Genomic DNA, 27770 nt, shown 5'->3' with positions numbered 1-27770 from the left:
TCCTGCTGGCACTGACAGAGAACTTTTATCATTATTTTTTTAAAAACCAATGTACGCACACACAAACATATAAGAATTGGTCTAGCATGGCACAGCGACCCTGCATCTTGCATCTATGTGCACATGGGTATGTTTGTCAGAAAATTTGATTGTTTGTGTCTATTTCCTAAACAAATACAGATGTAAGTTGTGGTTGGCCTTCGATTCCAGTGTCATGGTCTTTATTGTCTCTCTTTGTGTGGGGGATAAGCCTCTGGGGTAGAGGCGTACATGAATGACAGAAGAGCAAAACACCAGATGCTCACACACACACACAAATACATGCATGTGTACACTAACACACGCACACACAATATCTTAGGCCTGCCACATCTCACATCTCACATCACATATGGAGGCCAAAAAAGCAGGCAAACGTTTCCCTAACCATTTAAGCAGATACTGTATTAATCAGTCAAACCTGCCAGCAACAATAGAAAAACCTATAGGGATGAGAGCGGATCTTTCATATGAAGTCTATTGTTCTATTCAAGGTCTTCTTTGCTAAGGAGCTTTTCATTAAAATGGCTTTCAACAACAGCATAAATTTTAAACATCATTTTATTTCAAAAGTACACAAACAGGACCAATATCGCTCGATAAGGCAAAGCTCAAATATTAATAACCACTCACGTCAGAGGACTCAAAATCTCATAGTCACAGTTTATGGGTACCACTTGCAAATCATAAATAAAATTCTTTTTTTTCTTCATATATATATATATATACTAGAACTTATTTTTTTCTCAACATGAAAAAAAGATCATTAGACAAACATTTCATTACAACCCCAGCCACATATAATCATCTTCATCTTCAGTATGTTTTTTTTTTTTTTTTTTATCTTTAATCTTCAGAATCATTATTGTCCATGAAAAGTCAGAGTGGGCCGAGGAAAAGGTGCGCCTGTCTTTCTCCACATTGGTGTTACGTGGCTCTAATGCCCAGTTCCAAACCCAGCTACAGAGCCCAGCCCTTAGCTGCTACCTGAAAGGACTGAACATAGTGGCGAGTGTCAGTGGGTATTACTGGACCACTTGTGCAGTTTGTAAGCTACTAAGTGCATTGTTAGCATATTACTATGTTCAAAACTTTGTATCGCCCCAAAACTCTCTCAGTGCAGCTCATGTGATATTGCTAAAGCACCTTAATGATCACTACTTAGCAGCTGTAATAGTTATCCATTATCAATCCTTTCAAATAAGTGTTTTGTAGGGGACGTACCTCTGGGCTAGGGGCTTTGTAGGTGGCGGGTTGAAATTGGGCACAATTCTATAAGGAGTGTTTTTTTCTGTGGCATCGTCACAATTCTTTTGTATGCCGAGCCAAGCCGATCCAAGTCGAGTGCTGGATGGAGAGGCGTGGTCAGCTCTGGTCACCTAGGGAACAGCGCCAGGAGGACGCAGAGCAGTGTCGCCACAAGAGACGGGGTGAGGCCAGCGGCTCCTCCGCACTCCATTGAGTTCTCCTGGAGACAGAGGGAGGCATTATATGGACAGATGTGGGATATTTTACTAAAACACAAAACCAGAATCAGCGGAGGATGCATTTATGAAAGAGAGTATTGTGTGTTTGTGTGTGGGGCAAGTACCTCAGGGTGAAAAGGGTGACAGGTATCTGGGCGCCTCCTGTCCTTTTGCATCTTCAACCTCTCGCACTTAAGAGATTCATTATGTGCAGCTGAAGTCAAGGCAATAATAGACAATGTGTACCCTCTGCAGGGTGTTTTCCTGCTGGAGTGTATTTCTTGTTTATAATGGAAAGGAATGCATGTTTTTGAGTGCGCCATGGAAAGAGGTTCTTCTGAAGGCAGAGATATTTTTCGCACAGCAAGACGTACAAAAAAAGGAGCCGACTTTGAGCAATGTTTGATGAGTTTTCTTTTGTTGCGTAGCAACAGAATAGCAGGCTTTATGCTACAGTAAGCACTCCACAACAAAATAAACAGTGGTGGACGTGTATATACAGTATGACTGCGCTGCATAAAATTTTCTGAGAAATGCACACTGTAGGAGAATCCAGCTCGGGTGTGTGGTGACGAGCTAAGTTCCTTTAGTCTGAATCCACTTTGAGCTATGTCTGCTATTGATCAGTATCCAATCACAGCATGGGCTACACACACATACACACACACACACACACACACACACACCGTGAAACAGACTTGTAGTAGTAGAGTGCTGTCTTGCAGCCTTTGCTTCAGATCTTGTCCCACAGAAGGCTCCCATCTCTTTCATTCACTGAAAGGGGTAGAGGGCAAACAAACTCCCCAAAGCTTCCCCACAAATTTAAAATGCTCACCATTATTCCCATCAGAGTTGCATCAATGGATACACGCTGGCTATAATGATTCGAAGGAATGACACTGGAAGGAATGAGCTGGAAGAAAAACAAAGTTAAGTAATATTGTTATTTTCCTCAGTGAGGAGAAAACAGTCTATCTGGGATTGTTGCAACAGGTTAAGATCTCCCTGAAGAGCCATCAATCCACTAATTCGTTTATTCATTTGTTTGTTCATTCATTTGCAATACCCAGCATGTCTCGGTAGAGAATTTTCGAACTGTTGACCTGTGCTAAATCCCCATCCCCAACTCCCTCACTTCCCCAGTCTTTGGCCAGCGAAGGATATACATGATTTCGACGGGGTCCATGGTGATTGGCTCGAACATGCTGCAGTCGCACTTGTTGTCCACCACCACCATGAAGAGATTACTGCTGGGGATCTGCTGGATCACAAAGGACCTGCCAATCAACAGCACAGACAGCCAGAAACAAAGAGATGAGGAAGGAAGAGAGGGGAGAGAGAGAGAGAGAGAGAGGGAGTGAGGGGAGGTCGAGAGTTGGGATTGGCGACTAGACAAGACGCATGGGTATGATGTAAATTTCCATGTGTGTCAGAGGATTTGTGTGTTATGAGTGTTTGCATTCTCCCCTGGCAGAGGGGGAGATGCACTGAAGAGACTCCACTGGATGCATGTCAAAAGGACGACTTGTCTCACCGCCAGCCGTCAATAAACATGCAGAGAGACAGACACAGACACATACACACATACACACATACATACACACATACTTCTCTAACTCACTCCATCCCTTCTTCTTCCTCATCCTCTTCCCTTCTTTTGCCTTTGTTATATCCTATCCAAGGCGAGCACCAATGAAGTGTTGCCGAATATAAAACACTCCAAAGGGAGACAAATGGGAACCACACTTTTGTGCTCATAGCTTCCCATGGCTGTGTTTTACTGGCCTGAAAGATCAGGCCTCGCCTCGGCCTCCTGGCCAGTGATTTATGACTGTGGATAAGCTTTATGAAGAAGAGAGGTCATAAAGATGATCTCTTCTTTCTGTCACCCTTTCTTTCTTTAACTCTTGCCTCTCACTCCCCCCCCCCCCCCCCTCCTCTGCCACAGCTGGGTGATTTATCAAGTTCACCATATGAGAACGCGCACGTGTACCTAAGTGAACACACACAGACGCAAAAGTGCACATGCACGCGCTTTCTCCGATCTCTGTGAAGGAGGACAGGAACTAAGATAAAGGGGGAGAGACCTGATAGATCAAAACAAACCTAATATCTACAGGAATATCTCCATCCTTTCTAATTCAATACCATGACCAATTTAATCTGACCACAAACAGACTCCAATCCCTGAGTAGCACCAATCCACCGCACTCTAATACAGTTATCCCACCGTGACCAACCAAACCCAACCAAACCAGCCCAGCAAATAGGCCAAGCCATTTCCAATCAGGGTGAATTAGGATCTGCTGATGTTTAATAATCCGTGCTCACCCCTGCACAGCGCCGGGCCGGCCCACCTCAGCCCACTGATAGAAAGCAGAGCAAGTGTTCTTGGAGAAAAGACTTAAACACATCCTGACAGCACAGCTGCTGGCCTTGAACATACCCAGTGCTGGGAAAGGGGAGCAACTACACCACATATGAATACACACACAAACACACACACACACATACAAGGATGTGTGCAATATGCACAGAGATTCACAGAGACAGACATCAATGCATACTCTCTTGCACAAACAACGGTATAGACAAACAGATGTGTTCCTGACATGGTCTACTAGTGCTGTGGCTTCGAGTTATTTGGGCCAGCAAAGAAACGGACAACAACTACATCAAATGTGTTCCTCTGAGAGAAGTTGGAGAATGACAGAGAGACAGGCGAGAGACAGAGACAGAGACAGATGACCCTTTGAGTGACACAGAGCAAGAAAGATAAACCGGTAAAAGAAAAAGAAATCAAGAGTTAGATAGATGCCTAAAGCTGATGTGCTGTGGCAAAAGACAGACACACACACAGAGTGATGTGGTGACAGAACGTGTCTTCTTCTCAAAGTTCTGACAAAACATATCACACAATCTGTGGCTGAACCTGATGAAAAGTAGCAGTGCTTATCAACACTTTCTAATCTTGAAGGAAAATGTTTAATCTTTCCAGTGTCATCTTCACTGAATCTCATTTTAGGGGTTAGAGCCACGACAAGATAATACTGTTTCACAGTACATTTTTAAAGTTTGCATTGTAAAGTTTTTCTACTTTTCACTGTGAAATTGTTCTGTGTTCAGTTTTGGCTAAATCCAATATTTTTGTGTGCCCTGTAGAGAATGTTCAAATTTTTCCAGTGAGTTAATCATTGCATAACTTGACCATAACCATAACTGCATGCACTGTATGGTTTTCAGAAATATCTGTCATCACAGTTGGGAAATGTGACCGGTAATTACTGTGTGTAATTTAACAATTACTAATTCAGTGAGCTGAAATTGCTCCAATAAAATCTTAGCAAACAGACTGGCGAGTTTTCAGAGCAATGCTGTCGTTTTTATTTCCATTTCTCTTATTACTTTGGGGGAAAATGGGCACTATAATCACAGCGTGCAATTTATGTATTCAAAGGATTAGGCAATATAGATATAAGAGATTTTTTTTGGTTAGATTTTTGCATTTTTACCATCCTGTTTTTTTTTTTATCTATGGGTGCAAATACAGCTGACAACAACAAAAACGTCCCGGCCCAGTAACATTAGTCATGAGAAAAATCATATGGTACATGGTATCAAAAATGTCACGAGGACTTTTTTTTTTTTTTTAAAAAAAAGGTCAATTTATTATTATTACTTAATTTAACATGTAACTCTCAACATAAAATAAAATAACAGATATTATTATCTTTAAAAATTATAAATATTGGTTCCATAAAGATTGCTGTACCTATTCTGTAGCATTAAAATTTATTTTAAAAAGCTGCTTTAAAGAAATGAAACTTTCATTATAGCACGTTGAGAGTAACAGCTTCATAATAGAAACAATTATCTCAGCAATGCCACAACTACTAGTGTTGCCCCAGAAAAAGCGACAGATGTATCTCAAGAATCTCTAACAGATGAAACCACGTCTACATGTCCGACTGCAGAGCAGAGGCTGTAGCTCACTGCAACTTTGAACCTCTCTCTCTCCCTTTTCGGGACATTTCTCGTCTGGGACGGTCAAGAGAAAGAAAAAGGAGCCTGTGGAGCAGTAGGATATATGGCCGTGAGTATTGTCACTAATAGTCCCCTTGAAGACCTTCTCTGGTTAGAGACATGACACACTCTTTGTCCTGAATCTCATGTTACAGCCTAGAGAAGCTGGCAGTGCATTAATGGAGGTTAAGTCATCCTATAGGGCCACTTAAACTATTATATCACTCGCAAGATTTCAACATTTCTTGTGCTCTATCACTCTGTTTCACCCATCAGGAAGTAATGGACAAATACAAATACCCACATTGCACACACACACACATATGAACACACACAAAGTCAAACGGTACAGTAAAGAGAGGTTTAACAGGCAAGAGCTTAGGGTATATTTCCTAGAGCATAAAGTACACACACGTGTCCCAATGAAAATATGAGAGAAAGACCTCAGTCAGCCTGTAACGTGAAACAGATGTTTATCACCAATATCCTCTATTACTAATATGAGCTGTAAAGTTCCATATAACCGAAATAAAAACTCCATTTTACTTTGTCAAATTCATTGTGCTTTAAAAAAGATTTATTTAAAGGCGACATGTTGCTCAGAGCGCAAAGCCCTGCCCGCTAATCCCTGCTCTGGTGTCATCATTGGAGATGAGGCCATTCTTCTCTGAAGCACACTTATGTCATGTGTATATGTGCGCTGTGGGTGTGAGAGGGTGCTGTGTCTATATGTATGTGTATGTGTGTGTGTGTGTTTGTGTGCACAATGTGTGTGTGTTTTGGGGTCTGACTGCATCCCCAAACCTCATTTTACTCCTGGCACCCAGGGCAGTGGTTACCCTGCTGACCTTGTGGGGCTGTACCGGCAGCAGACACACAATGAAAACACACACACACACACACACACACACAAACACTGAGTTCTGAGCGTCCCTGGCAGTTCCACAGCTGGGAGCAATGAAGGGCCCATTGGAGGGATCCAGAGAACACCCCACAATTGCCTGACAGAAAAGCCCAAATAGTTAATGGGGACCACACTCATTTTCCCATTTTTAAAGGAAGCCTTTTTTTTTTTCCACCTCTCTCCCTCATCTCTAAATGCCTCGTATTTCAAACTGCCGGAGGAGAGAGTGAGTGTCTATGTGTGTCTGCATGTTTATCTCTGATGGATTGCTTGGATAAAAGTATTTTCAACAGACAACAAATGATTTAAATGTGTTCCTCATTATCAGGGATTATAGAGATAAAAAATATTTCGCCAGGATGAGAGTTAACAGGATAATTCATTTTTCACTGTGAGCTTGTTTTATACAGCACAGTGGCCAGCTTATATCCAACAAGTTTTACTCCACAATAGACAGTAATATATTGACGTGACTTTGTTGTCAGTTAATATTCACATGTGTCTGTTTGTGTGTCACATACTTGATGCAGCCATCGCAGTCAATGTTGCCCGTGTTCTCTTTGATGGTTCTCTCGGACACAAAGGCTGGATACTCCGTGTCACATGGCACCTGCATGGTCCGACCTATCCTCTGAGCTGGGCGGGGGTCAAGGAAGGGAGAGAATGAGGTAAGGGAGGAGGAAAAGAAGGTAGAGAGAAAAAGAAAGAGACAGAAATAGAAAGATGGAAAGAAAGAAAAAAAAAAGAAAATGAGTCAAAGTTGGTGGGAAAGTCATGGAACATCCATTTCAAAGTCAAATATGTTTTTAAAATAGTTATGCAAATATATTGCAAGCAAACAGTTAAACACACCACATCCTTACAAACATACACGTTTTGAAAGAAAGCAGCATTTCTGAACCAGAGCTGCCTCTTGTCCTGCTGGAGATATTTCCACTTGTAAATCTAGGCCAACTGTTCATGCAGCATTGCTTGAACTCTCCTGCCACCCAGAGGTTTGAAACAATGCTACAGGATGGAAATAACTGAGCAGGCAAAAATCACACACTTTTCTATTTAGGTTAATATTTTTTAAAGCAGGCTTACGAGAGCAGGAGCTAATATAAGCCCAATTTGCATATTAAACATAAACATTGAAATAGTTGTGGTTTTATTTTGTAAGCTCAGTTTTATCAGAGTGCTCTACACACATTTTATTTTACAACACAGATTTCTAAAGATGGTGGATTATGTGTGTAATTCGAATAGAGTGGTTTAATTACTAGGTGTCAGCAACAAAGCAGGATTGTGTGAAAAAAAATACGTGTGTGTGCAGTTGTGTATTAACCATATGCATGTGAGAAATGCAGCCTACATCTATACACGCCTGGGATTAGTTCAGCTCGAGAAGCTGTGTAGATTGGGTTACGGGCTGCTAAGTTGGGGTGTTTCTGCTGTGTGTCACAGGTCTGTGTCTCTATTGTAAAAAGATATAGAAAGTGCTTCTAAGACCTGAGGCCAGCCAGCTGTGAAATTGTCTCGACTGCTTGGCGAGCGGTGATGCCCAGCCTCACTTCATTCGGGATAAGAGTGTGCAAGGAAAGCATTTTATAGACTTTCATTTTGTGGTTCTCTCTCTCTCTCTCTTCCCCCTCTCTTGCATTCACATATGAAATATTTTCATATTAGTTTTGGCTGGAATTAATACTACAATGTGATGCTGCATCGTGGGGCTTTAATTTCAGACAGGCAAACAGCATTCAACACTCCATAAAGCATTAGGCATCGCAGCATTCACAGCTTGGCTGCAATCATATGAGAATGTGCGTGTGTTCACGGAGGAAAGTGAGACAGAAAAAGAAAGGAAGGACATAAAACCAGAGAAGGAGAGAAAGAGAGATAGACTGAGTGAGAAAAAGAGCGAGAAGCCTTTTTTCTCCTGTTACAAAAGCGGATATTGCTTCCCACCGCTACCAATATGACACACATCCTTACAGATCATAAAACCATCAAGTGTAACCCCTCTGAACGCACAAACAAACACTAATGTGTGCAGACACATACACACTCTCTCTCTCACACCGAGGTCACTTGAGGTAATCTCGTGTTCTGCCATTTTTACTTTTAGGTTTTGGATTGCGCCTCTTTATTCTGTTTTTCCAGTGGTCACACTGACTCAGACCGAGAGGAAATGGAGGGGAGATGGCGAAGATGAAGACAGGAGGTCAGTGCTGAGGACACTGGTTGTTTATTCTGTACGCAGTGAACTTTGTTCCATGTGAACTCAAACGTAAGTATGAAAAAACAGACTTGATCGGGTCAGTCTGTGCTTCTTTCTGTGGATTCTTCTATCAAAAATACAAACTACAATATTTAATAGAACCTTCATTTTATTCAAAAATTTTAAGTTTTTTTTAAATATATTTTCTTTGGCCAATGTTAAGTTCCATTTTCTGTTTTGTGAGAGGGAAAAACTACAAAATACAAAAATTGTTATCTAAAAATTGCCATTATTCTGAAACTAACTTAGTTTTATTCAGGTTTTGAGTTTAGAAAGGATTATGATAAGGTAAATATTTAAGACAGGTGGTATTTGGGAACTATGAGATCCTGAAGAATACCTGTCCTTGTCCAAATACAATATATGAAATATAACTTGAAATAAGAAGAGAATCCAAGAAAATATTCCTTACTTCTTACTACTTACTCTTACTGTCTGTTGTTCTATTATTTTCATGTCATATTTGTTTGAGAATATCTGCCATTTCTAGGAATGGAAACAAATATTTTGGATCTTTTAAAGAAAATCTAATCATTATCAAGTAATTTAAGATCTGTAATAGGTGCTGCTAGTGAGGATAATAGTTTCAGTTATGAATGTATATTTGTGAATTATATACATACCTGTATACATTTAACAGTTTGCAGTGAGAGTTAGTTGTATTCTAATTATACAAAAGTACAGTGAAAATGATAATCCTGATTATTTATCTAGATATTGTCATCATAAATTCTGTTCAGAGGTATTAGTGATAATTATTTGAGGAACAAAATTAGTCTGAACTTTATGCATCTTATTTATCACTGAGGCTATTTTCAACTACAGCATACATTCAAAATAAAACATGGTATAATGTGTGTGAGTATGCTTCAGAGAGAGAGAGAGAGAGAGAGATTGAGAGAGAGAGAGAGAGAGAGAGAGAGAGAGAGAGAGAGAGAGAGAAAGAGAGAGAGAGAGAGAGAGAGAGAGAGATAGAGAGAGAGACAGCCAGTATATCCTAGAGGAGTGTGTTCTTACCTTTAGCTGTGAGGTCAGAGTACCACCAGCTGTACAAGTTGAACTCGACCAGGAATCTAAATATGGAGAAGATATTGACCATAACAATACACTCCAGCTCATGCTTATATAAGACACAGTGTAGCACTCTCTACTGCAAACTATTTTTTACCAACACGATCAAAGTTTCTGCGGACACCCAGAAGAGAAAAACAAATGACAACTAATTTGGCTGTAAAAGGAACCACAGCACAGATATGAATCTTTGCACAGCAGCCAGTTAGTCTCGTTGCAATTTCATCATCTTAAGCTTCTTAGACGCCTCTAAAACTTTGAACCACTCAATCATAAGAGAAACAAGTGCAAAATATCTACTGGGAATTCTTATTCATTATTATGCCTTCCAGATCATGCTATTTCTGACTCTTTTCATTTGAGTAATGTGAGAAATTATCTTGACTAACTTGTCAGAGCAGTATCTTATTGATCTCATAATTGATCATTTATGTATACAGATGGTTATCATTACTTTCTCACTTCAATGCTAATCTTATACGATTGTTGAATAATTACCATCAGCCTATATGGCATCAGCAGTAATTATTTTACTGCAGCAGTAAAATAAAAACAACATAATTAAAAACTATTCCATAAGTAGATTTCCTAATTACATATGTCTTTATGCATTAATATACATACATTGTAATGGCAATTTTTAAAATGACTGTAAAATGTTTATTCTTAGGGTAACATGCTTTGTGTGAATTTCAAGTGCCACTTTTCAAGGCTTACTATACTGATTACCTATGGTGTATGTTCAGGTGAAATGTATCTAATATGATGGGTGTTTAAGTTAAAGTTTTTTTGTGAATTTTCTGTAAAGTACATTCTTTTTTGTGAATTATATACAATTATTTCTATCTTAATTTGATGAAACACAAGTGAAACATTAGTAGGACATAAAAGACAAAAAAACAAAAAAAAAACAACTAAAAAAATACTAATATTTCAAAGACAAAAAATTGACTGTGCTGTGACAGACTGGAAAATTACAACTGACAACTCAATCCTCCCATGATGCACTGTGGCGACAACAGACCACCCAGGAAAACTCCGCAACGTGGCATCACAGGAATACCCGCGCACCAGGAAACATCAGGTAGCCATTACTGCTCATGATCACTGATGATCACATTGACGTACATGTGAAGGCACTCGTAAACAAACATACAGTTGATACATACTCGCAAACACACACTTACCCTTGAACAGGAGAGGCCACCGTATGGCTCCTCCAAAACAAATGTATGCAGCATGCGCATGCTACTATAAACAGATACAAGAGACTCTCGCACACACAGGACTCTTACATGACAAGCTCGGTCAGGATCCACTTCACGGCTGAGAAGAAAGCAAAGTAAGGCTGGAGGAAAAAAAAAAGAGAGAGAAACGACATTGATCAGACACCAGTAACACATAATACGTTGTCCCCACTTTGCATCACATGGAGTGCAAATAAGAAGGTTGAACAGTGTGGAAAAAATGCAGTGCTCACATCCAGCAGTGTGTGTCCACTGTCACTGCTCTCTGAATAGACCCAACAAAGAGCCTGGTAGTCATACAGAGTGACCCTGCGGAGATAAAGACAGAAAAGAGAAGACAAAGAGTGAGACAAAGACGTCAGAAACAGAGAGGAAGAGATAGATAGAATGTTTTTCGTTTTGACTTTTCAACAATAATGCTTTTGTCAGGTCGATACAGCCTGGATAAGGTGATATAAGTCTTGATTCACGCATGCTCTCTACTATTACATGCCTGCGGGGCCATTTGGACCCGGCTGTGTGGGAGCAGGAAGGAAAGATCCCACCTCTGCTTTAACTGCCGCTTTACCTACGGATAATATATTGGATGGATGTGGCAAGAATGGGAAAAGGAAAGCAACTGAAAGCCGAGAGCTTCCCGAGAGGTTCCTCAAAGTGATGTAGGAAGGTGGGTGTGTGTGTGTGTGTAGATGATTTGGGGATATTGGGGGGGATATCAGAGGATTTAAGGGCTTAGTAGACCCTTAGGGTGTGAGGTCTGGGTCTGTCTGGGCGAGGTTACTGAAGGGGTTCCTAACACACACATATACACACATACACACATACACACACACACACACACACACACACACAGGACACCCATTCTCATAGCCTGCAGACAACTTCCTATATTCTTGACAATACTTTGTGTGTGTGTGTGTGAGCACGTGTATGATGGCTGAGTGGGCCCAGTCTATCCGCAGCCCTGGGCGATGTTCAAACCTCAGTCACAGCACTGGTGACACACAGCTCCAACACACTGCCAGGAACCAATTAGTGCTAAGCCAGGCCACATAATGGTGTTAGCAGCAAACTTCAGACCAATGTAATATTTGTATACGAGTCTGAGTGTGTCTTTGCTTGGGTGTGTGAACGTGGCCTTCATTTGGTTTGCATGGGTGCACAACGTCACTTTCAGCATGTTTATTGATTTCTTCTTCTGCTGCTTGTTTAAAGAGGACTGATAATCCAAAAAGCAACTGAAAATAATTTGCCTACATTTGTTTTCATCTACGATCTTAATGCTGACAGATAAATTCAAGCTGCCAGCTTGTGCTGACTTTAAATGGTGCCCCTTAAAACGTCTTTAATGTTTTTTAATCAAGACAAAAATTGTGCTTCAACTTTGCATTAATTCGCTGCAGATGGTACTGGGTTAATACAGATCGTACTGGATTCATTAGTGTTAAGATCTGTGAGCTCCGTTGCTCGTCATGCTAATACTTCACCAACACAAGACATATTATTCATTCATCATGCGTCGCCCTCAATTTTAAACAATTCCCCCCCCCCCGTCATCTGACATTTAAGATTCAGTGAAAGCCCTTCTGTTTTTATGAGTGGGACTGTGAACCATTTGCTGTCAGCTTTTGAGGTTCATCCCTATGATAAACATGCGTGGTTGTCTACTTTTGCGATAATTTGTCACCCATGATTTTTACATGCTAAGACAGCATGGCTAAAATCTCCTCGCCCACATCCTGAAAGCAGAAGTGACTGCTGGGTACAGTCCTGCTGCAGCGTCGGAAATGTGGTTGTAAGCTCCTTGTGCGATCTAAATTTACACTTAACCGTGCAACTAAGTTACGTTATGATTCCACAAACATTTGACTCCACAGTCAAGCTACAGTGTGCGCCTGTCAGTGTCTGCTTCTCTGCATTTCTGCTCTGTAATTCTGGGAAAGGTATCCTCCTGGGTTAAATTTCCAAATTAATTGCAGAATGGCGCCACCCACTGCTCCTGGCGTTTTCCAGGAGACACAGCTCTGAAACAAGCAGTATACGCGCGAACACTGTGTCTACATGTGTGTGTCCGCACATGTGTGACTTCAAGTTTCTCCTAATTCCTTCATTTCAGGAAAAGATTTGCTATAATCCCCTAACGGAGAACTCTGTTGAGCGAGGGGTCGGAGTTCAGCGCTGAATAGCTCAACACGATTGGCCAAGTTAAGAGCTGTCAGCACCAGGGGAGACATGCTCTCATTCTGCGGCCTGCCTGATATTATGTACATACATTTACACACGCGCACACACATTCATATGAACACTTGTGCTGGCACATGTAAGTACACACTCATACTCATACACACACACACACACGCAATTTGAAATCCTTACCTCTTGAAAGAGCCCATCTGCAGAAGCTTACTCATTACAGCTCCCTCTGCTTCTCCAAAAAATTTCCCTGTCTGAGAAAGAAGGCAAACAGATTTTCTTTAATAAAGCAAGTCATAATAAAAAGTGACTAACTTTAAAACATAACAGTGTTTGCATGGCTGGGAGGCCCCCGCAGGTACAAAAATTGACACGTGCACTGTCAAGATCATCCATAAGAGAAACCCTAAATTACCCAACCCCAAAGCATGCAGAAATGACCAAGTGACCCTGGCCAAAGAAAAAAGTCAGTGTTACAGAAACACCTTATAGGAGCAGAACTAAGAATAAAACCTCCCAAAGCCTGTCCACCATCTCATGTTCCAAAAACACACAAATAACCTGATGACATAGCACAAACACATGGAAAGCAGTTTCTGCAAAAAGGCTAACCATCTCATCTCATTTAGCTGAGCTAGGGAGCAGGGTTTTTTTTTTTTTTTTTTTGTTGCCAGGACTTAGTTTGGTTGTCTCCACTGCAGATTCTGTGATGTCTTCAGAAACTACATCCTGTACTTGTTCTCACAGTGACACTTTCAAAATACCTGACCAACAGTCCAAAACCAAAAGTTATTCAATTCACAATTATATCAAAAAGACAGAGGCAGCATGTTTATCATCAAATTGGACAAGCTGCAAAGGCATGTCTGGAATTGTGGCTTAATAAAATACCCCTATTCATTTATTTTCTATCAGTTGGAAAATTGTTTCAGCTCTACTCACTGTGCTTCAAGACTCTGAGCACAATAAATTGTAGTACTATGGCATATCTCCTTCCTTTCCACACTACCCCAAGCCAGGTGATGCCACAGGGATAAAAATTATTAACCATTAGCATCTATTAGCCATATCAGAGAACTACACCCTCCATCTCTCCACATCCTAATTTTCTTGAGGCAAAGAATGCAACCTCAGCTGCATCTTCGCCCCTGTAACCTCCTCCCAGAAACAGCAAAACACAGCCTGAGATGACCCAGCTCGGTGGATCCTCCAGCTCAGCCGGACAGACCTTTACTCAAGACCCCTCGTGCATTTAATACAACACTTTAGACACATCACATTCAATGTTACGTTGTTAGTGGATGACATTTTCGCTGCATAACAACAATGAGGTGAAACAACTTGACAAGCGCAACCCTAAATGCTCCGTCACCTCCAAATTAAGATCAAATAAAGGATTGGAGGCGGGCCAGAGAGAGACGTATGAAAAGAACAAGCAGGGGAGGGGAAGGGCAGTGACAGCCAGCGGACTGGCTTCTAGATGAGCCAAAACCAGAGTGACAGCATGTCTGGTGACAGCTAGGCAGAGGGTATATGCTAGGGCAGCACCATGTCTCCTTGAGAGCAGTCTAAACAAACAATATTAAGCATGAGATGCAGAAAAATTATGAGAAAACAGAGAAACAAATCTAAGCGGTAAACACGCACCATTTATAAGAATTTCAACTCAGTTTTGGATCTAGCTAAGAGTTTAATACCACTGCTTGAATTTAAACACCACCTGGATTTCTGTTTTCTGCTTGCACAGACAAAAAGACCTGTAGGTCTAGGTAGAATAACATAACAGAATAAACAGGCTATTATGCAATCCTTTTCATTCATCTCACTTTATCTGGTTCTACGTGTCTGTGTGTGTGTGCCTTACCAGAGTATAGTCCTCTGCTACCAGAACGAAGCCATTGTTGTCAATGAGGTAGCAGTTAATATTCTGTTAGATAGGAAACAAAGTGTTACAGCAGCCATGAGGCACAAAAGAGACAGAATCACAGAGGGTTAGTTGAGAAAAGGAAGGCTGACCAACCTCATCATCACAGCTTATGGAGCATTTCCCATCTAATGCTGCGCACTGTAAGATTAAAAAAGAAAAAAAAAAATAAAGATATCTGCTTACTGTACCTGGATGTCACACCATTTATTTAGACTGTTTGGTCGAGAACATAGATGTCTTCTGTCAGCTTAAAGCCTTTACTGTCTTCCAAACTCATTTTTATATAAATAAACAGAATGAAACACACTGACAACCTTCAAGTTTTAAAAGTTCTACCAATTTTCATCAGTCATTAAATATTCATAACCTGTGCCAGAAGTACAAAAATAGCAGAAAACAAAGGATGCTTTATGAGAACGCAAATATGTGTGTTACACATTCAGCAGCTGGGAGAAAGAACAAAGTGGTTAGTGTTTTCTCTTTTGACTTTACTCACCTTTGTGTTTAATTTGTATGTAATTTCAAGCTACTTTGGGTTAGGCAGTGTAATCGGTAGGTTACAATAGGTTATTTTAGGTTTACAAGTGTGTTTGTGTTATACGTGTGAATGTGTAAACATGCAGGACGTGTGTTTGTTCATGCGTACCTGTCTGCTGGCTGTCCAGAATTTCTTCTGAAAGAACTCCAGTTTCATCTGGATGCCCACAGCTGAAAGAGAGACACGGTCACTGAGGCGTATCAACAGGACGTGTGTGTGTGTGTGTGTGTGTGTGTGTGTGTGTGTGCACTCTCTGTGTGTTGAAGTGTAAGACCACTGCGATCTTTATCACAACAGAAGTCATTTTAATTAACCCCAACTGAGGGAAAAGTAAACCAGTGCTGGACAAAATGAGCCATACGGGCAATTACACCATGCATCATACATGCGTCAGCTTATTTTTCTGGAAGGCTAAACATGTGTGTGTATGTAATACTGTACTATCTGCACACATTTGCACAGATGCTGCTAACCACACTGAAAATGCAGTTTCACATGATTCTAAACCAGACTTCTCTCTCTGTGCCCACATGAAATCCATCCCATTCCTCAGTCTGCCTCCCTGTTGTTATCCCAACAGGCATTTCCACAGTTGGTACACAGAGCCGCTCTCACTTCCATAAGCCTCGTCCCAGCAGGTCCCTAAATGCATAGATCTGACCAGAATTCCTCACTTGGAAAAAACAGCCGCTGACACTAAATATGTCAACTTTTTCAGAGTTGGCTGAGGAAAGATTGACACATTCACCGCAGGCTTTAACTTCCCTCCTCTCCTTCCCCGTCCTCGCCTCCAACTACCCCCTGCCACTAAGACTCTGAGGACCCTAGCTTTCTCTCAGTGGGGGTTTGCCATGCTTCGGGGGTGTGTGTAAGTATTTCCAGGAGCAAAATTTAGAGGTTCATCTAAATGCAGAGCAGCCACAGGTAGTAAACTAAATGGATGAGAATGTGGCATTTGGATGGATTTCACAGCTGGGACATTAAACTACAGCGAGACAGATCTGCAGTATTGATTGACCTTTGATTAGAAACAGGGGAAATGTTAAAAATGGCAGTGCAATACAAAGTATTGTTTCAAAAGTGTGGCCCTAAAAAAAAAATAAATAAAAAAAACACACACACACACAAAAAAAACGTGTAGAGCCATTATGCAAAACAATGTGAAATAGCTCCATGCAAATAGCTCCAAAAAGAAAAGTGTGCCAGTGCAACAGGCAAAATATCCAAACAGACAGCAACAGATTTATTCATTTATGAGATCTGAAGGTGAAGGTCTTTGACAATATATGCATAGAATATATTTGGATTCTATAAATATAGTTTTACTATAATATGCTGTAATCTAGAATAAGTATTAGCATTATTATACTGTAGGTCATTAGCAGTAGTGTATATATTATAATAGTTGTAGAAGTAGTAGAAGTAAATGTAAACTGACATTGGTTTAGAATCTTACGCAGTGTTTCAGTAAGGGATGCATTTGTGTGACTGGATTATTTGTATGACTTCATATGTAGAGAAACACAGTAATGAGTTACTGTAAAAGATACAATGAAGTGAGTGTGCGCACCGCTGGAATCCAAATACAAATAAGAAGCCTCACTTAAAGCTGTAGCTGGGAAAAATAAAATACTGAAGACCTCACTGGATGTCAACATCTGAAGGGAACATTATCAGTGGGAAATATTCCACCGGTTTGCACTTCTTTTAGTGTGATTGCATGTTTGCGTGATTGTTTAAGTGCAGCGGGGTGCTGCTGTGGCCTGTTTTAGCCCTTGCCCAGAGAAACAGGTGCAGATTATCCCATCATAAGCTTTGCCAGATCCTTTCAGCAGCCCACCATTTCTACACCCACATGGAAAACCCAGGAGGAGAGTCTAATTTAAGATGCTGGGCAACAGCAACGGAAACACACATGGTATAAAACCAGGGAGAACCTAGATCATTACGACAATAAAAGATACAGCATCATCTACTCTAAATAAGCTGTAAAAACAAGGGAAATAGTGATTGAGAAGGAAAAAAGATTGGGAGGTCAAATTAAGTTGTCAGGCAAAAATAATTTGAATTTTAAATAATAAGAGGAAGTGAGATCTGAAAACACAGCTCCTCTCAAAGTTGAAATATTCCATTGACATCAAATGGCAAAGGGTATATCTGCTCAGCAAGGACAATAATTCATGGAAACATAAATCCAATATGAGCAGTGCAAAGGCTTGCTCTATAAAATGGTATTAGTGGTTAGAAGTGCACTGATGTTGGCTGGTACCTGGAAGTCGGCTCAGAACAAAGACAAAAGCTCAAATCTGTCTCACTAATGCTTGGAATTTTCTGTACTATGGGGGGAATATTTAATTTCCCTAGGTATGATTTAAGAACTTGGGGGTATTTACGCCCTGAGCTGCTTTTATGAGTCCAAAGATGAAGAGACATCAAATCCACTCAAAATCCCACCACCCCCATCACCAATCTCCTATCACTGCAATCCCAGGCAGGGAGAGATGACAACCACTTTAAAACCTACAGATATTTGGGATTCTAATAAGGATTGCATAAATGTGCACCTCCTGAGTATGCACGTGCTCATGTATTGTACGTAGTATGGGCCATCATGAGTATGTACTGTCCATATGTGTTTTTTTCCTCTTTGTTTTCAGTGTTTTGTGTTCATCAATTCAAATCCGAAAATGCTTCTTTGACAAACATAACCTCACATACGAGTGTCACACACCAAGCTGTCTGAGAGACACAGTGATTTGCAAATTTGGTGCTGCATTTGCCCAGCAGCGTAGCTCTGTGGCAGCTACACAGCGCAGGGGCGGATCATGTCAAGATGCTGAGCAACATTCAGAGGATGAGCAGAAGAGGAGGCTGTTGTTAAGGATGCCAGCAGTCTACAAGACTCAGGCTCCTCTGACCTTTCCTTTCCTGTGTGTTCTTGCTGATAGAAAACTGAGACTAAAACAGATTGCTGGTGCAAAATCCAGACAAAAGATTCAGATTATTTAAAAAACAAATCAGGCAATTCATCATCTTATAGTTGAAAAACTTTTTTTTTTCCAAATCAATTTGTGTTGGTCAAATCTCAAATAGCTATCTGACAGAGCTGGAAGATGTGATACAATCGATCACATCCAAATCATGCAAACTATCTTTGTAGTTTGCCTGTAAGGCTTCCATGCCACATGCATTGAATGCATCACAGGCGATAGATGAGTCACATGGTGGTAATATATATAGCATTCAGGTTGGAGGAGGAATAGTAGGACATGTTTTCTCTCTCTCTTTTTTTAACTTGATGCTTAACACTTTTAGACAATGTAGCACAAACACAACAGACTGTCTGGACACATCAACCATATGGGCTTTTAGCAAATACTAAGGTGCCATCACACATTTGAGGATGTATTTGCCTGTGTAGGTACACATGACCACTCAAGTGTGCATGTGAGTGCAGATGTATGTGTGTGTGTGTGTGTGTGGTGTGTGTGTGTGTGTGTGTGTGTGTGTGTGCTTTTTTATGTTATTTAAAGCTTCTTTATGCATTAATTGCTCAAGGCTGATATCTTCACACATTTACCCCGATAAATCAGCTAAATATAGGCTGGTGACACATACTGACTTCAATTTTTTCTATATGTGACAGAATGAAAATAATTGTCATGCCCTTCAGCAGAAGAAAGGATATGAATATGGATGGACAGGAGGGCAAATACCAAGCCAAGGTCAGCTTGTGAGCTTAATCATATTCATCGTTAAAAATGATTCAATCATTAATCTCTTTCTGTCTCTTCTTTTGTTCATTTTCTGCTTCTCCTTGAAGCGACCGATAGGCTCATATGAGCTTAACAGTCAATCCATTTGCATGGGAGGTAAAAAAAAAAAAATCCATGTAAATTTACCGCAACAGCTTAATATCCTGCTGTGTGCGTGTGTGCATGTGTATGTGTGCATTCGTGCGTTCCGTGTTGCTGTGCTGGGGGCGTGTTCTGTCAGCCCTCCTGCCCACGGCTCCTGCATAATATCTTCAGAGCATGCCACAGCAACGGGCATCCTCCGACTGTGTTCACTGTGTTTGAGTATTTGTTTGGACACACTGCAATCCAGATCTAATTCTGTCTTGTTCGGCTCTTGCCAGAGCAATAGGAGGTAACGTGAATGTCAGTGAGTGTGTGTGTGTGCTGTGATTTAAGAGGCACAGCTGTCCACTGGGAGATGACACACCATCACACTCACCAATACAACAGGGGACAGGGGGAGCGGGCGAGCAAAACAGAGAGTGAGAGACAAACAGAGTGGGACAGAGTGTTGATTTGGATTCAACAGAGGAGCAGAAATTAGACAAAATCAAACAAGAGAAGAGGGGAAACAGAAACACAGGCAAAACAAGCATGAAGAAAAACACAGGAGACAGAATGAGAGGTTGAGAGACAGTGAGAGAGCACAGTGCTAGAGAGAGAGAGAGAGAGAGAGACTGAGAGAGAGACTGAGAGAGAGAGAGAGAGGGAGAGAGGGAGAGAAAGAGAGAGAGAGGCAGATCTCCCTAACTCCAGTGATTCCCAGACTGGCTGGCAGTAAGCTCTGTGCTCTGATCTGCCCGCTCTGATGGGGTTTCATGCCCGTTCAAGCAGTGTTGGGGATCCTGAGGGCAACACAGGTTTCTGCTGCTGATCTTGGCCTCTCTGATTCCTACCTATATTGACCATATCAGCCTGCACAGATGAGAGTCAGGGCGAGCTACTGACGGCTAATGGATCATCAACCAGTGACAGTCACTAGAGTCCAGAAAGGGAGCTAAAAGAACACCAAATGCAAGCGGCGGCCCAAGGACGACTGGCAGATATGAGAGGTAGGAGCTCCATGTGTCAGCATGGATACATTTGTGTATATATGTGTGTGTGTGTACTTGTATATGAGCATAACTAGGTGGCCTGCTATCAGCTGCTGAGACTAGTGTGTTGTGTAAATTGTTGTATAACTGAGTGTCGATAATGCACTCGCTTATGACAGTTCCTGCGTTAAAACAGTTAGATGCAACACACATCAACTTTACATTCACACTTTTCTGCTTTCTAGCTGTACATTAACGTTGTCTTTAACTGATACAAATAGGTATCGACATTGATTTAAAGTGGTACTTGCTTTGGGTTGTGTGTGCATGTCATTACAAGCTTCTCTGTGAGTACTTTGGGGCTGGAGGGAGGCATCAGAGCAAAGAGCCATTCTCCTGTGTTGACCTCATTCCAGAGTTGCTGTTACAACGCTCCACTGAGCAGATGCCCTGTTTATGTGTTTATATGTATTTGTATGTATGTATATGAGCTTGTTTATGCATATAGTAAATGCACACATGTGTAAGATGCATGTGATTGAATGCATTCGTGCATACACACACACTCTCTCTCATTTCATTAACGAGGATGCAATTAACACAGGGCTTTGCACTGCAGTGCGCTAAATCTCAACCCAACCATGCTCTGATGCTTTTTTTTTGTTGAAGCAAGCAACATAATATCATAACAGCAACACCGCCAAGAGCCACTGTACCAAACTAACACCTGAGATTAGACCTTGGAGCGTCTGTGCCTCCCAGGCTATTAGTAAACCTGTAAATTACAATCCTCTGCAAGACATCCTCATGCCAGGCAAAGACAAAATAATGTTTACATGCTTTTAAATGAAGACCGTCACTCTAATTTGTAAACTGTCACAATAGTGTTTACTGACAGAACAGGTGGGCAGAAGGATAAAGACTTTGTGATGTTCTAAATGATACAGCTGGTTCACTAAATGTTAAATGACAGTTGTGTGAGCTGATTGTTGTGTGACTACAGAGTTTAAACAGTTAGACACTATCCCTTTCATATTAACATCTCTCAATGGTTATTTGATTTTCACTGTTAATAGCTGCACAGTGTTTCCAAATATGATTCTGGAAATAGGTATCAGGTTGTGAGACTCAAAGCTGCCTCATCACAAATGGATACATTAGGTGAAGATTCTAGCAGGATATGAGAGAAAATGAAAATGAGAGAATTCCCATTTGAGAAAACATGACATATTCTCAGTAGGACAAATGACTACCGAACTGACAACATTTTATCTGCCTATGGAAACAAAAACACGGCACAGCTTATCTATCTGTGCGGGATCTATGAGTGTAACTTGCAAGTTAGCTACATTCCCAGGCACATAGTCCGAGCTTCATTTCATTGAGCCTCGAGCTAGTCCAGCCAATGCTATAAATACTACTGTAATGTTCCAGAAGGAATGGACATGTGAAGTCATCTCAAAGGGAACCAGACACCCAATATCTGCTGTGTATGGATTTGTGTGTAGGTGGAGTGTGGGTGAGGGGTTATGAGGCTTTGGTGAAGTCATCAAGGGTCACTGTCTAATGGGGGGTGGGAGGTGGGAGTTGGCACATTAGTAATAAGTTTACTTTCTTGTTTATTAGACAAAGAACAGAGCTATCTGAGGGGAAAGCAAAGTGGACTGCATTCGCCAAAACAAACAATCATAGAATTTTATTTGATCGCTTACAATAATGTCTCTTTTTGGTAACTAAGGCATTTATCTGGTTCAGTGACAGTGGCCATGGTGGTTGAAGACTGTGGTCTGAATGTATGCAATTATGTAATAGCAGTCCACTGCACTGCTGAAAGAGATCACATCTTCAAACTTTCAAGAAATATATGTAGCTGTATTTTGTCATATTCAGGTGCAAAAGTCAAGCTCACAGCACTTTTAGATGTCTAATTCAGTTAATTAATTCTAATTATGTCCCCTTGTCTCCACAGTGGTACTTGTGTGTGCCCTCCTATCCCTCTTCTCTTTGTCACATGCCTGTCCAAAGGAGTGTAGCTGCAACAGCAACACCAAAGTAGTAGACTGCCGGGGTCAAGGCCTGTATGATATCCCCCGACGACTACATCCAGACACCCAAGAACTGTATCTCCAAGACAACCGCATCAGGGGGCTGGGATCGATGGCTTTCAGAGAAATACCCCTTGTCCGCATTCTTGATCTGTCTAATAACTCTATAACATCTGTTTCACCAACTGCTCTGCTGGGTCTCAGGACTCTACAGCGCCTCAGCCTAGCCTACAACAGCCTGAGAGAGCTTGACAAGCGGTTGCTCGGACCTATCCGCTCGCTCTCGCACCTTGACCTCTCGCACAACAGGTTGAGCACCAATCCCGGAACAGATCAAATTTGTATTTTTTGTCCTTTGTTGAACAATACTCGCTGTAAACTCAATGCTGCATAACTCATTGTATCTTATCTATTTTCCTTGCCATGTCCCTTCCTCTCAGCCTGTGGGGTTTGCCTGGAGCCATGGGGGACAGTTTGAGGAACCTTAGCCATCTGGGGCTAGCACACAACAGGCTAACACGGTTGGACCGCTCCCTGTTAGAGGCTCTGACCCGCCTGGACAGCCTCACGCTACGAGGCAACCCCTGGAGGTGCGACTGCCAGCTCATAGGCCTCAAACTCTGGCTGGAGACCTACCTCTTTAAAGGTTAGACCACTAGTAGCTCTAGGCAGTGGCTGGAGAATGTGGAATGTTTCTTACGTTTATTCATCACAATGCCTTTACTGCTGGGCATGATATTAATTTATGGTAATATTCAATTATGATTATACTGACCTTTAACACAAGCAAGTATCCTAAAACTATGAGAGCAGAAATGGCTGGACTCTTGAAATGACTGGTTCACACAAAGAGGGGAAGGCCTCTTTTAGCGATTAAAAAAGACTCACCAACTCTAAATGGATTTACTTTTGCCCTTGGAGAGACTGTCACAGTGGGGTTAAGACAGAGCTAAAAGGTTTGTCCAGTTATTAAAGATGGTGGAATATAATTTATGTGTCTCATGTTGTTTGGTGTGTAGGTGTGGAAGTATTATGGGTTGTTTTGGCTTTTATACTATTATAAACATCTGATGAGTACTGTTTGGGCAGGTGGCCACATGCATGTCAGACCAAATGTTATGATGAAGATTTACAATATTTACAGCAGTCTTTATTGTGACTCTTGGTTCACTGATATTGACTGACTCTAAAACTTAGCACAAAGTGCCATGCATCAATAAAAATGTCCTGAATAATGTTGTGATGTAAGGCAATCTGTGCAGCAATTTTTACAGTTATGGTGGTCATCTCCACAACCAGAGAGTCTACACGGGTGGTTAAGAGTTAAATTGCCAACCGCATTATTTTCCATGCTAGACCAACCCCTGCGTGCATTAGATAACAAAATAACCACTGTGCAGTGAAAGCTAGGCTCGCATGGAGTTGGCTGGCCCGCCTACATTCCTGTGTTACCCTGACACAGCTTTCGTCTCAAAGCCTGAAAATTCTAATTACTGCAAAACCAGAACAATGGATCCAGATACAAGGATGAACACTTAATAGAAAGCCAGTGGTTAATCAGGCAGGCAGGGAGAAGTGTGACAGAGTATGCTCGACATGAATACAGGGGGAGATGAATAATAAAGAGATTTATGGCACACATGGAGGACAGCTGATGAAGTCGTAACCCAGCGCTTTCTCCAACAGACTTGATTTACTCAGCTCCTGTGATCCAACAGAGACTTTATTTGAGCTGTTAATCATGTAACACTTGCTAATATGGCCCAATAAAGTAAGCCATCACACCCTAGATTAATAAATATCTAAAGTAATGGTTTGGTTCAGGCTCAGCTATCATGATTATGATTGTAGCCTCCTCTATAGAAAGCTGCCAAAAATGAAATGGACAACTAACAGTAATGTGCTTATAATACAAAATAATTCACACCTGCCACTCAGTCTGTCTTTTACTGTCACGCTCTGCTTTAACTGTGTAACTGTGATCTCAAGGTGGAGTGGTGGACGAGGTGCTTTGCTCCCAGCCGGAAGAAATGAGGGGCAGAGACCTGCAGAAAGTCCCTTACCAGCTCTTTCATGCCTGCATGACCACAAGCTACCATTACCTGTTTGCCAACATACACCACCTGGAGTCTGAGAGGCTACTGCGAGGCCACACCCATGGCAACCACGCTCATCCCTCCAGCCATGCTCTCCACATCCCCATGGCAATGGGGGAAGGCTATGGTGGTGGTGGGGTAGGAGGAGGAGGAGGAGGAGTAGGAGGAGGAGGAGGAGGGAGTATGCCAGAGTGTGAAACTAAGCAGAGGCAGCGACCTGTCAACTTGCGCCACGCTATCGCCACAGTGATCATCACCGGGGTGGTGTGCGGAATCGTGTGTCTGATGATGCTGGCTGCAGCAGTGTACGGCTGCGCCTACGCCGCTATCATGGCCAAATATCAGCGGGAGCTAAAGAAGAACGAGGAGCTGGCAGCGGTGCAGGGGGCAGATCATGCCACAGCAGATGAGAAGGAACCACTGGAGAATGCTATTGCCTAGGAGATGATAACATGAACCTTGGACTTAAAACCTGGGCCTCAACCCTTTAACCTTTAATTGTCTCTGAATGCCACGTGTGCGTGCGCTTGTGCATGTATGTTTGTGAGAAAAAAAGATGAGAGAGAGTGAGATTCTTTATGTGTGTGTACCGTATGTTCACCTCATTTCTGAGACTTGGGTAGCTAAATTCTACAGGTATTTGACTATGCACTGATGAGAGTATCTTCTACTGTACGTGGGGGTTTGAGGGGTCAGGCCAAAGAATTCAAACGTATCAATTCCATTTTGTCTGAGAAATGCATATCACAGATAGGAACAAACTGCTATATATTTATAATTGTGTATTTGTAGGTATAGTAGTAGAGCTCTGGTATTTAAAAATGGATTTCAGAATTTGGTTGTCCTTTGGTTGTTGTTCATAATTTTGAGTCTGATTTTGAAAACTCATAGTAGGCAGCTGCTGTCATTTAAGTTCTGTTCTAAGTTGCTTGTATCATTAACGTGACTGTATGAGAACCAGAATGAAAGTGTTTGTGTCAGTGTTTCATTTATGCTTGAGTGTGTGTGTGTGTGCGTGTGTGTATGTGTACTGTATGCACATATTTATAGAGAATTTAAGAGTCTGTGCCTAATATAACATGATAGAGTTTTGAGGAGGAAATGTGTTTTCGTAAAAAGGATATTTTTCTGACAGCCGAAGTGAAGATGGGAAATTCGTTGAAGCAATAATGAAACAAACTAAAATGAAAACAACAACAAAACCTGGACTCAGCCTTGTTGTTTTTCTATGACTTTTACAGGTTCATAAGTCTGAATTATAATAATCCTGCTGCACACAGTCACACCCACACACACACACAAACTTTTAGATCTACAGTTTATGAGATCAGTTGAGTCTTGTTTGTGAATTAATGCTGATTACATAATGGTAGTCATGTCCTTCAGTATGTATTATATAAAATAAAGGGAAACATTTTAACTGATTATGTATACTGGCAATTAATCTGGGAAGACATGCATCCTTTAATGTAGAAAGTAAGAAAGAGGTATTTTGTTCATTTTGGAGTGAATTTTACTGTTCAAGTTTATTGTTCATGTGAGGAAACAGTACTACTGTAAGTCACATCTGATGCCATAAAACAAACAAACAAACAAACAAAAAAGTTAGACAGACTGGAAAATGAACTTATAAAAACATACATACAAAAATAATAATAATAATGATAATAATTTTAAAAAACAGTATACCCTCACTTAAAGTTGCAGTGGTAATCATGAAATTAGTGGTCACTACATGGGTGTTTTGTCCCTCTCATTTCAATTTGATGTTGGCATAGTAACATGTTATCTTTGATTTTTAGGTAAATGAAGTTGAATCATTTTCATGACAAGATAAAATAGTGAAACATACACATATTTCAATGAGAATACTGTGGATTATACTTGGCATTACTTTAATTATTTGTTACTTGGAAGAGATAAATTTCAATATACGTTTGTGTCTCTGACATTTTCCCTCATGGATATTGCCCAGCCTTTGTCTGATGGAGTTCACTGGTACCATTACAAGGGAATTTATAAGTACTGTGTTATAAAATGTTATATCAGGTGTCTGATAAATCTAAGATTGTGTCTATTTTATTACATACAAAATGTCACAGACAGGATGTACAGGCAATGTTTTTAGGCTATATTAATTATGTTAATGTAGCTTTATGTGTACATTACAAACATCCTTTACAATAATTAGCCATCACAAGAGATTTTTTTGCTTACTCAGTGCAGCATGGAGGCACACGAATGTAAACAGATGCCTTTGGTCATAATGCCTGACCTGACTTTTATGGCTCTGTGTATATTACGGCAGCAGACTCACTGCACGTGGCTCAGGATGTGACCACAAACACTGACACACACACAGACACGCGCGCGTGTGTATGTACGCACACGTTAACATTGTGACTCAAGCGATGTCTGCAGGGCTCGTGGTGTGTGATGTCATCAGCCTGTCCTGTTAAGTTAGTGTATTAGCGTATTCACAAGTCTACAGCTCAGTGGAGCGCAGGGGCAGTGAAAACTGGCCCTAACCGGCCCACGCTAAATTTGCATTCTAGCCTACATCTCTCCTCCCATCTGACTCTCTTATATAAAATCATCCTTACATACATCCCCCGACCAAGTATGATTGCCATCACTGTACATCAGCACCCACTGCAACAACAGGGTCTTCATGAATCCTTGTTACAGATTAGTCATTTGGATTGCTGCTGAACAGGATCTGAGAGAACGATATTATCTTTAAAGAATAATGATCAAGTCAACAGGGTCAAATAATACTGTGGGCTGGTGTAAACTGTGGGCTGCTTGTGTGCCGCTTGGCTAGAAATCTGATGCATACTCTACATGCGTGTGTGTAAGTGTGTGCGCGCCATGGCACCGCACAGACTCTCCCATCTCTGTCCTTCTGCTCCAGTGGTTTCCCCCAGGCCAAGAGTACCCACAATGCATTGCTTTCATGTCAACGCATTCAGGCACCGTGAAATAATTTTCTCTTTCTCTGCCCTTTTATTCCCTCTCTTATTTTATCAGTGCATTTTGAAGTGATTCTCCTCTTTTTTCCTTTTTCTCTCCTATGCCCACATATTTCTTTGTGATTCCTCTTCTGGCATTATTAACCCTCATCTGTTGA

General features: G+C 41.2%; 2 protein-coding genes across 4 annotated transcripts in view; one reads left to right on the top strand and one right to left on the bottom strand.

Moving 5' to 3' along the window:
- Positions 1 to 582: 582 nt before the first annotated feature.
- cacna2d3a (calcium channel, voltage-dependent, alpha 2/delta subunit 3a) overlaps positions 583 to 27770 on the bottom strand; it is a 112006-nt gene continuing 84818 nt past the window's right edge. For all 3 annotated transcript variants that reach the window (XM_018668110.2, XM_018668111.2, XM_018668112.2), the window contains 11 exons: positions 15777 to 15838; positions 15224 to 15268; positions 15068 to 15130; positions 13387 to 13457; positions 11244 to 11319; positions 11059 to 11111; positions 9710 to 9765; positions 6954 to 7068; positions 2670 to 2782; positions 1631 to 1713; positions 583 to 1507 (listed from right to left, as the gene is read on the bottom strand). In XM_018668110.2, the coding sequence (XP_018523626.1) occupies positions 1415 to 1507; positions 1631 to 1713; positions 2670 to 2782; positions 6954 to 7068; positions 9710 to 9765; positions 11059 to 11111; positions 11244 to 11319; positions 13387 to 13457; positions 15068 to 15130; positions 15224 to 15268; positions 15777 to 15838 (830 nt within the window). In that variant the 3' untranslated portion in view covers positions 583 to 1414. The remainder of the gene's footprint in view (positions 1508 to 1630; positions 1714 to 2669; positions 2783 to 6953; positions 7069 to 9709; positions 9766 to 11058; positions 11112 to 11243; positions 11320 to 13386; positions 13458 to 15067; positions 15131 to 15223; positions 15269 to 15776; positions 15839 to 27770) is intronic.
- LOC108877891 (leucine-rich repeat and transmembrane domain-containing protein 1) lies at positions 19884 to 26064 on the top strand. Its single transcript, XM_018668118.2, has 4 exons — positions 19884 to 20517; positions 22469 to 22853; positions 22985 to 23190; positions 24534 to 26064. The coding sequence occupies exons 1-4, from the start codon at positions 20478 to 20480 to the stop codon at positions 25079 to 25081; spliced, it is 1179 nt and encodes a 392-aa protein (XP_018523634.1). The 5' UTR covers positions 19884 to 20477; the 3' UTR covers positions 25082 to 26064.

The sequence above is a fragment of the Lates calcarifer genome, linkage group LG6, assembly GCF_001640805.2.
Source record: "Lates calcarifer isolate ASB-BC8 linkage group LG6, TLL_Latcal_v3, whole genome shotgun sequence".
In the NCBI taxonomy this organism is placed as follows: Eukaryota; Metazoa; Chordata; class Actinopteri; family Centropomidae; genus Lates; species Lates calcarifer.
This window is presented reverse-complemented; position numbering and strand designations above follow the sequence as displayed.

Coding starts and splice junctions, on each gene's coding strand:
- LOC108877891 (XM_018668118.2), top strand. CDS start 20,478: ATGCAAGCGGCGGCCCAAGGACGACTGGCAGATATGAGAG. Junction 22,854..22,984: donor CTTGACCTCTCGCACAACAG/GTTGAGCACCAA, acceptor CCTTCCTCTCAG/CCTGTGGGGTTTGCCTGGAG. Junction 23,191..24,533: donor GGAGACCTACCTCTTTAAAG/GTTAGACCACTA, acceptor TGTGATCTCAAG/GTGGAGTGGTGGACGAGGTG.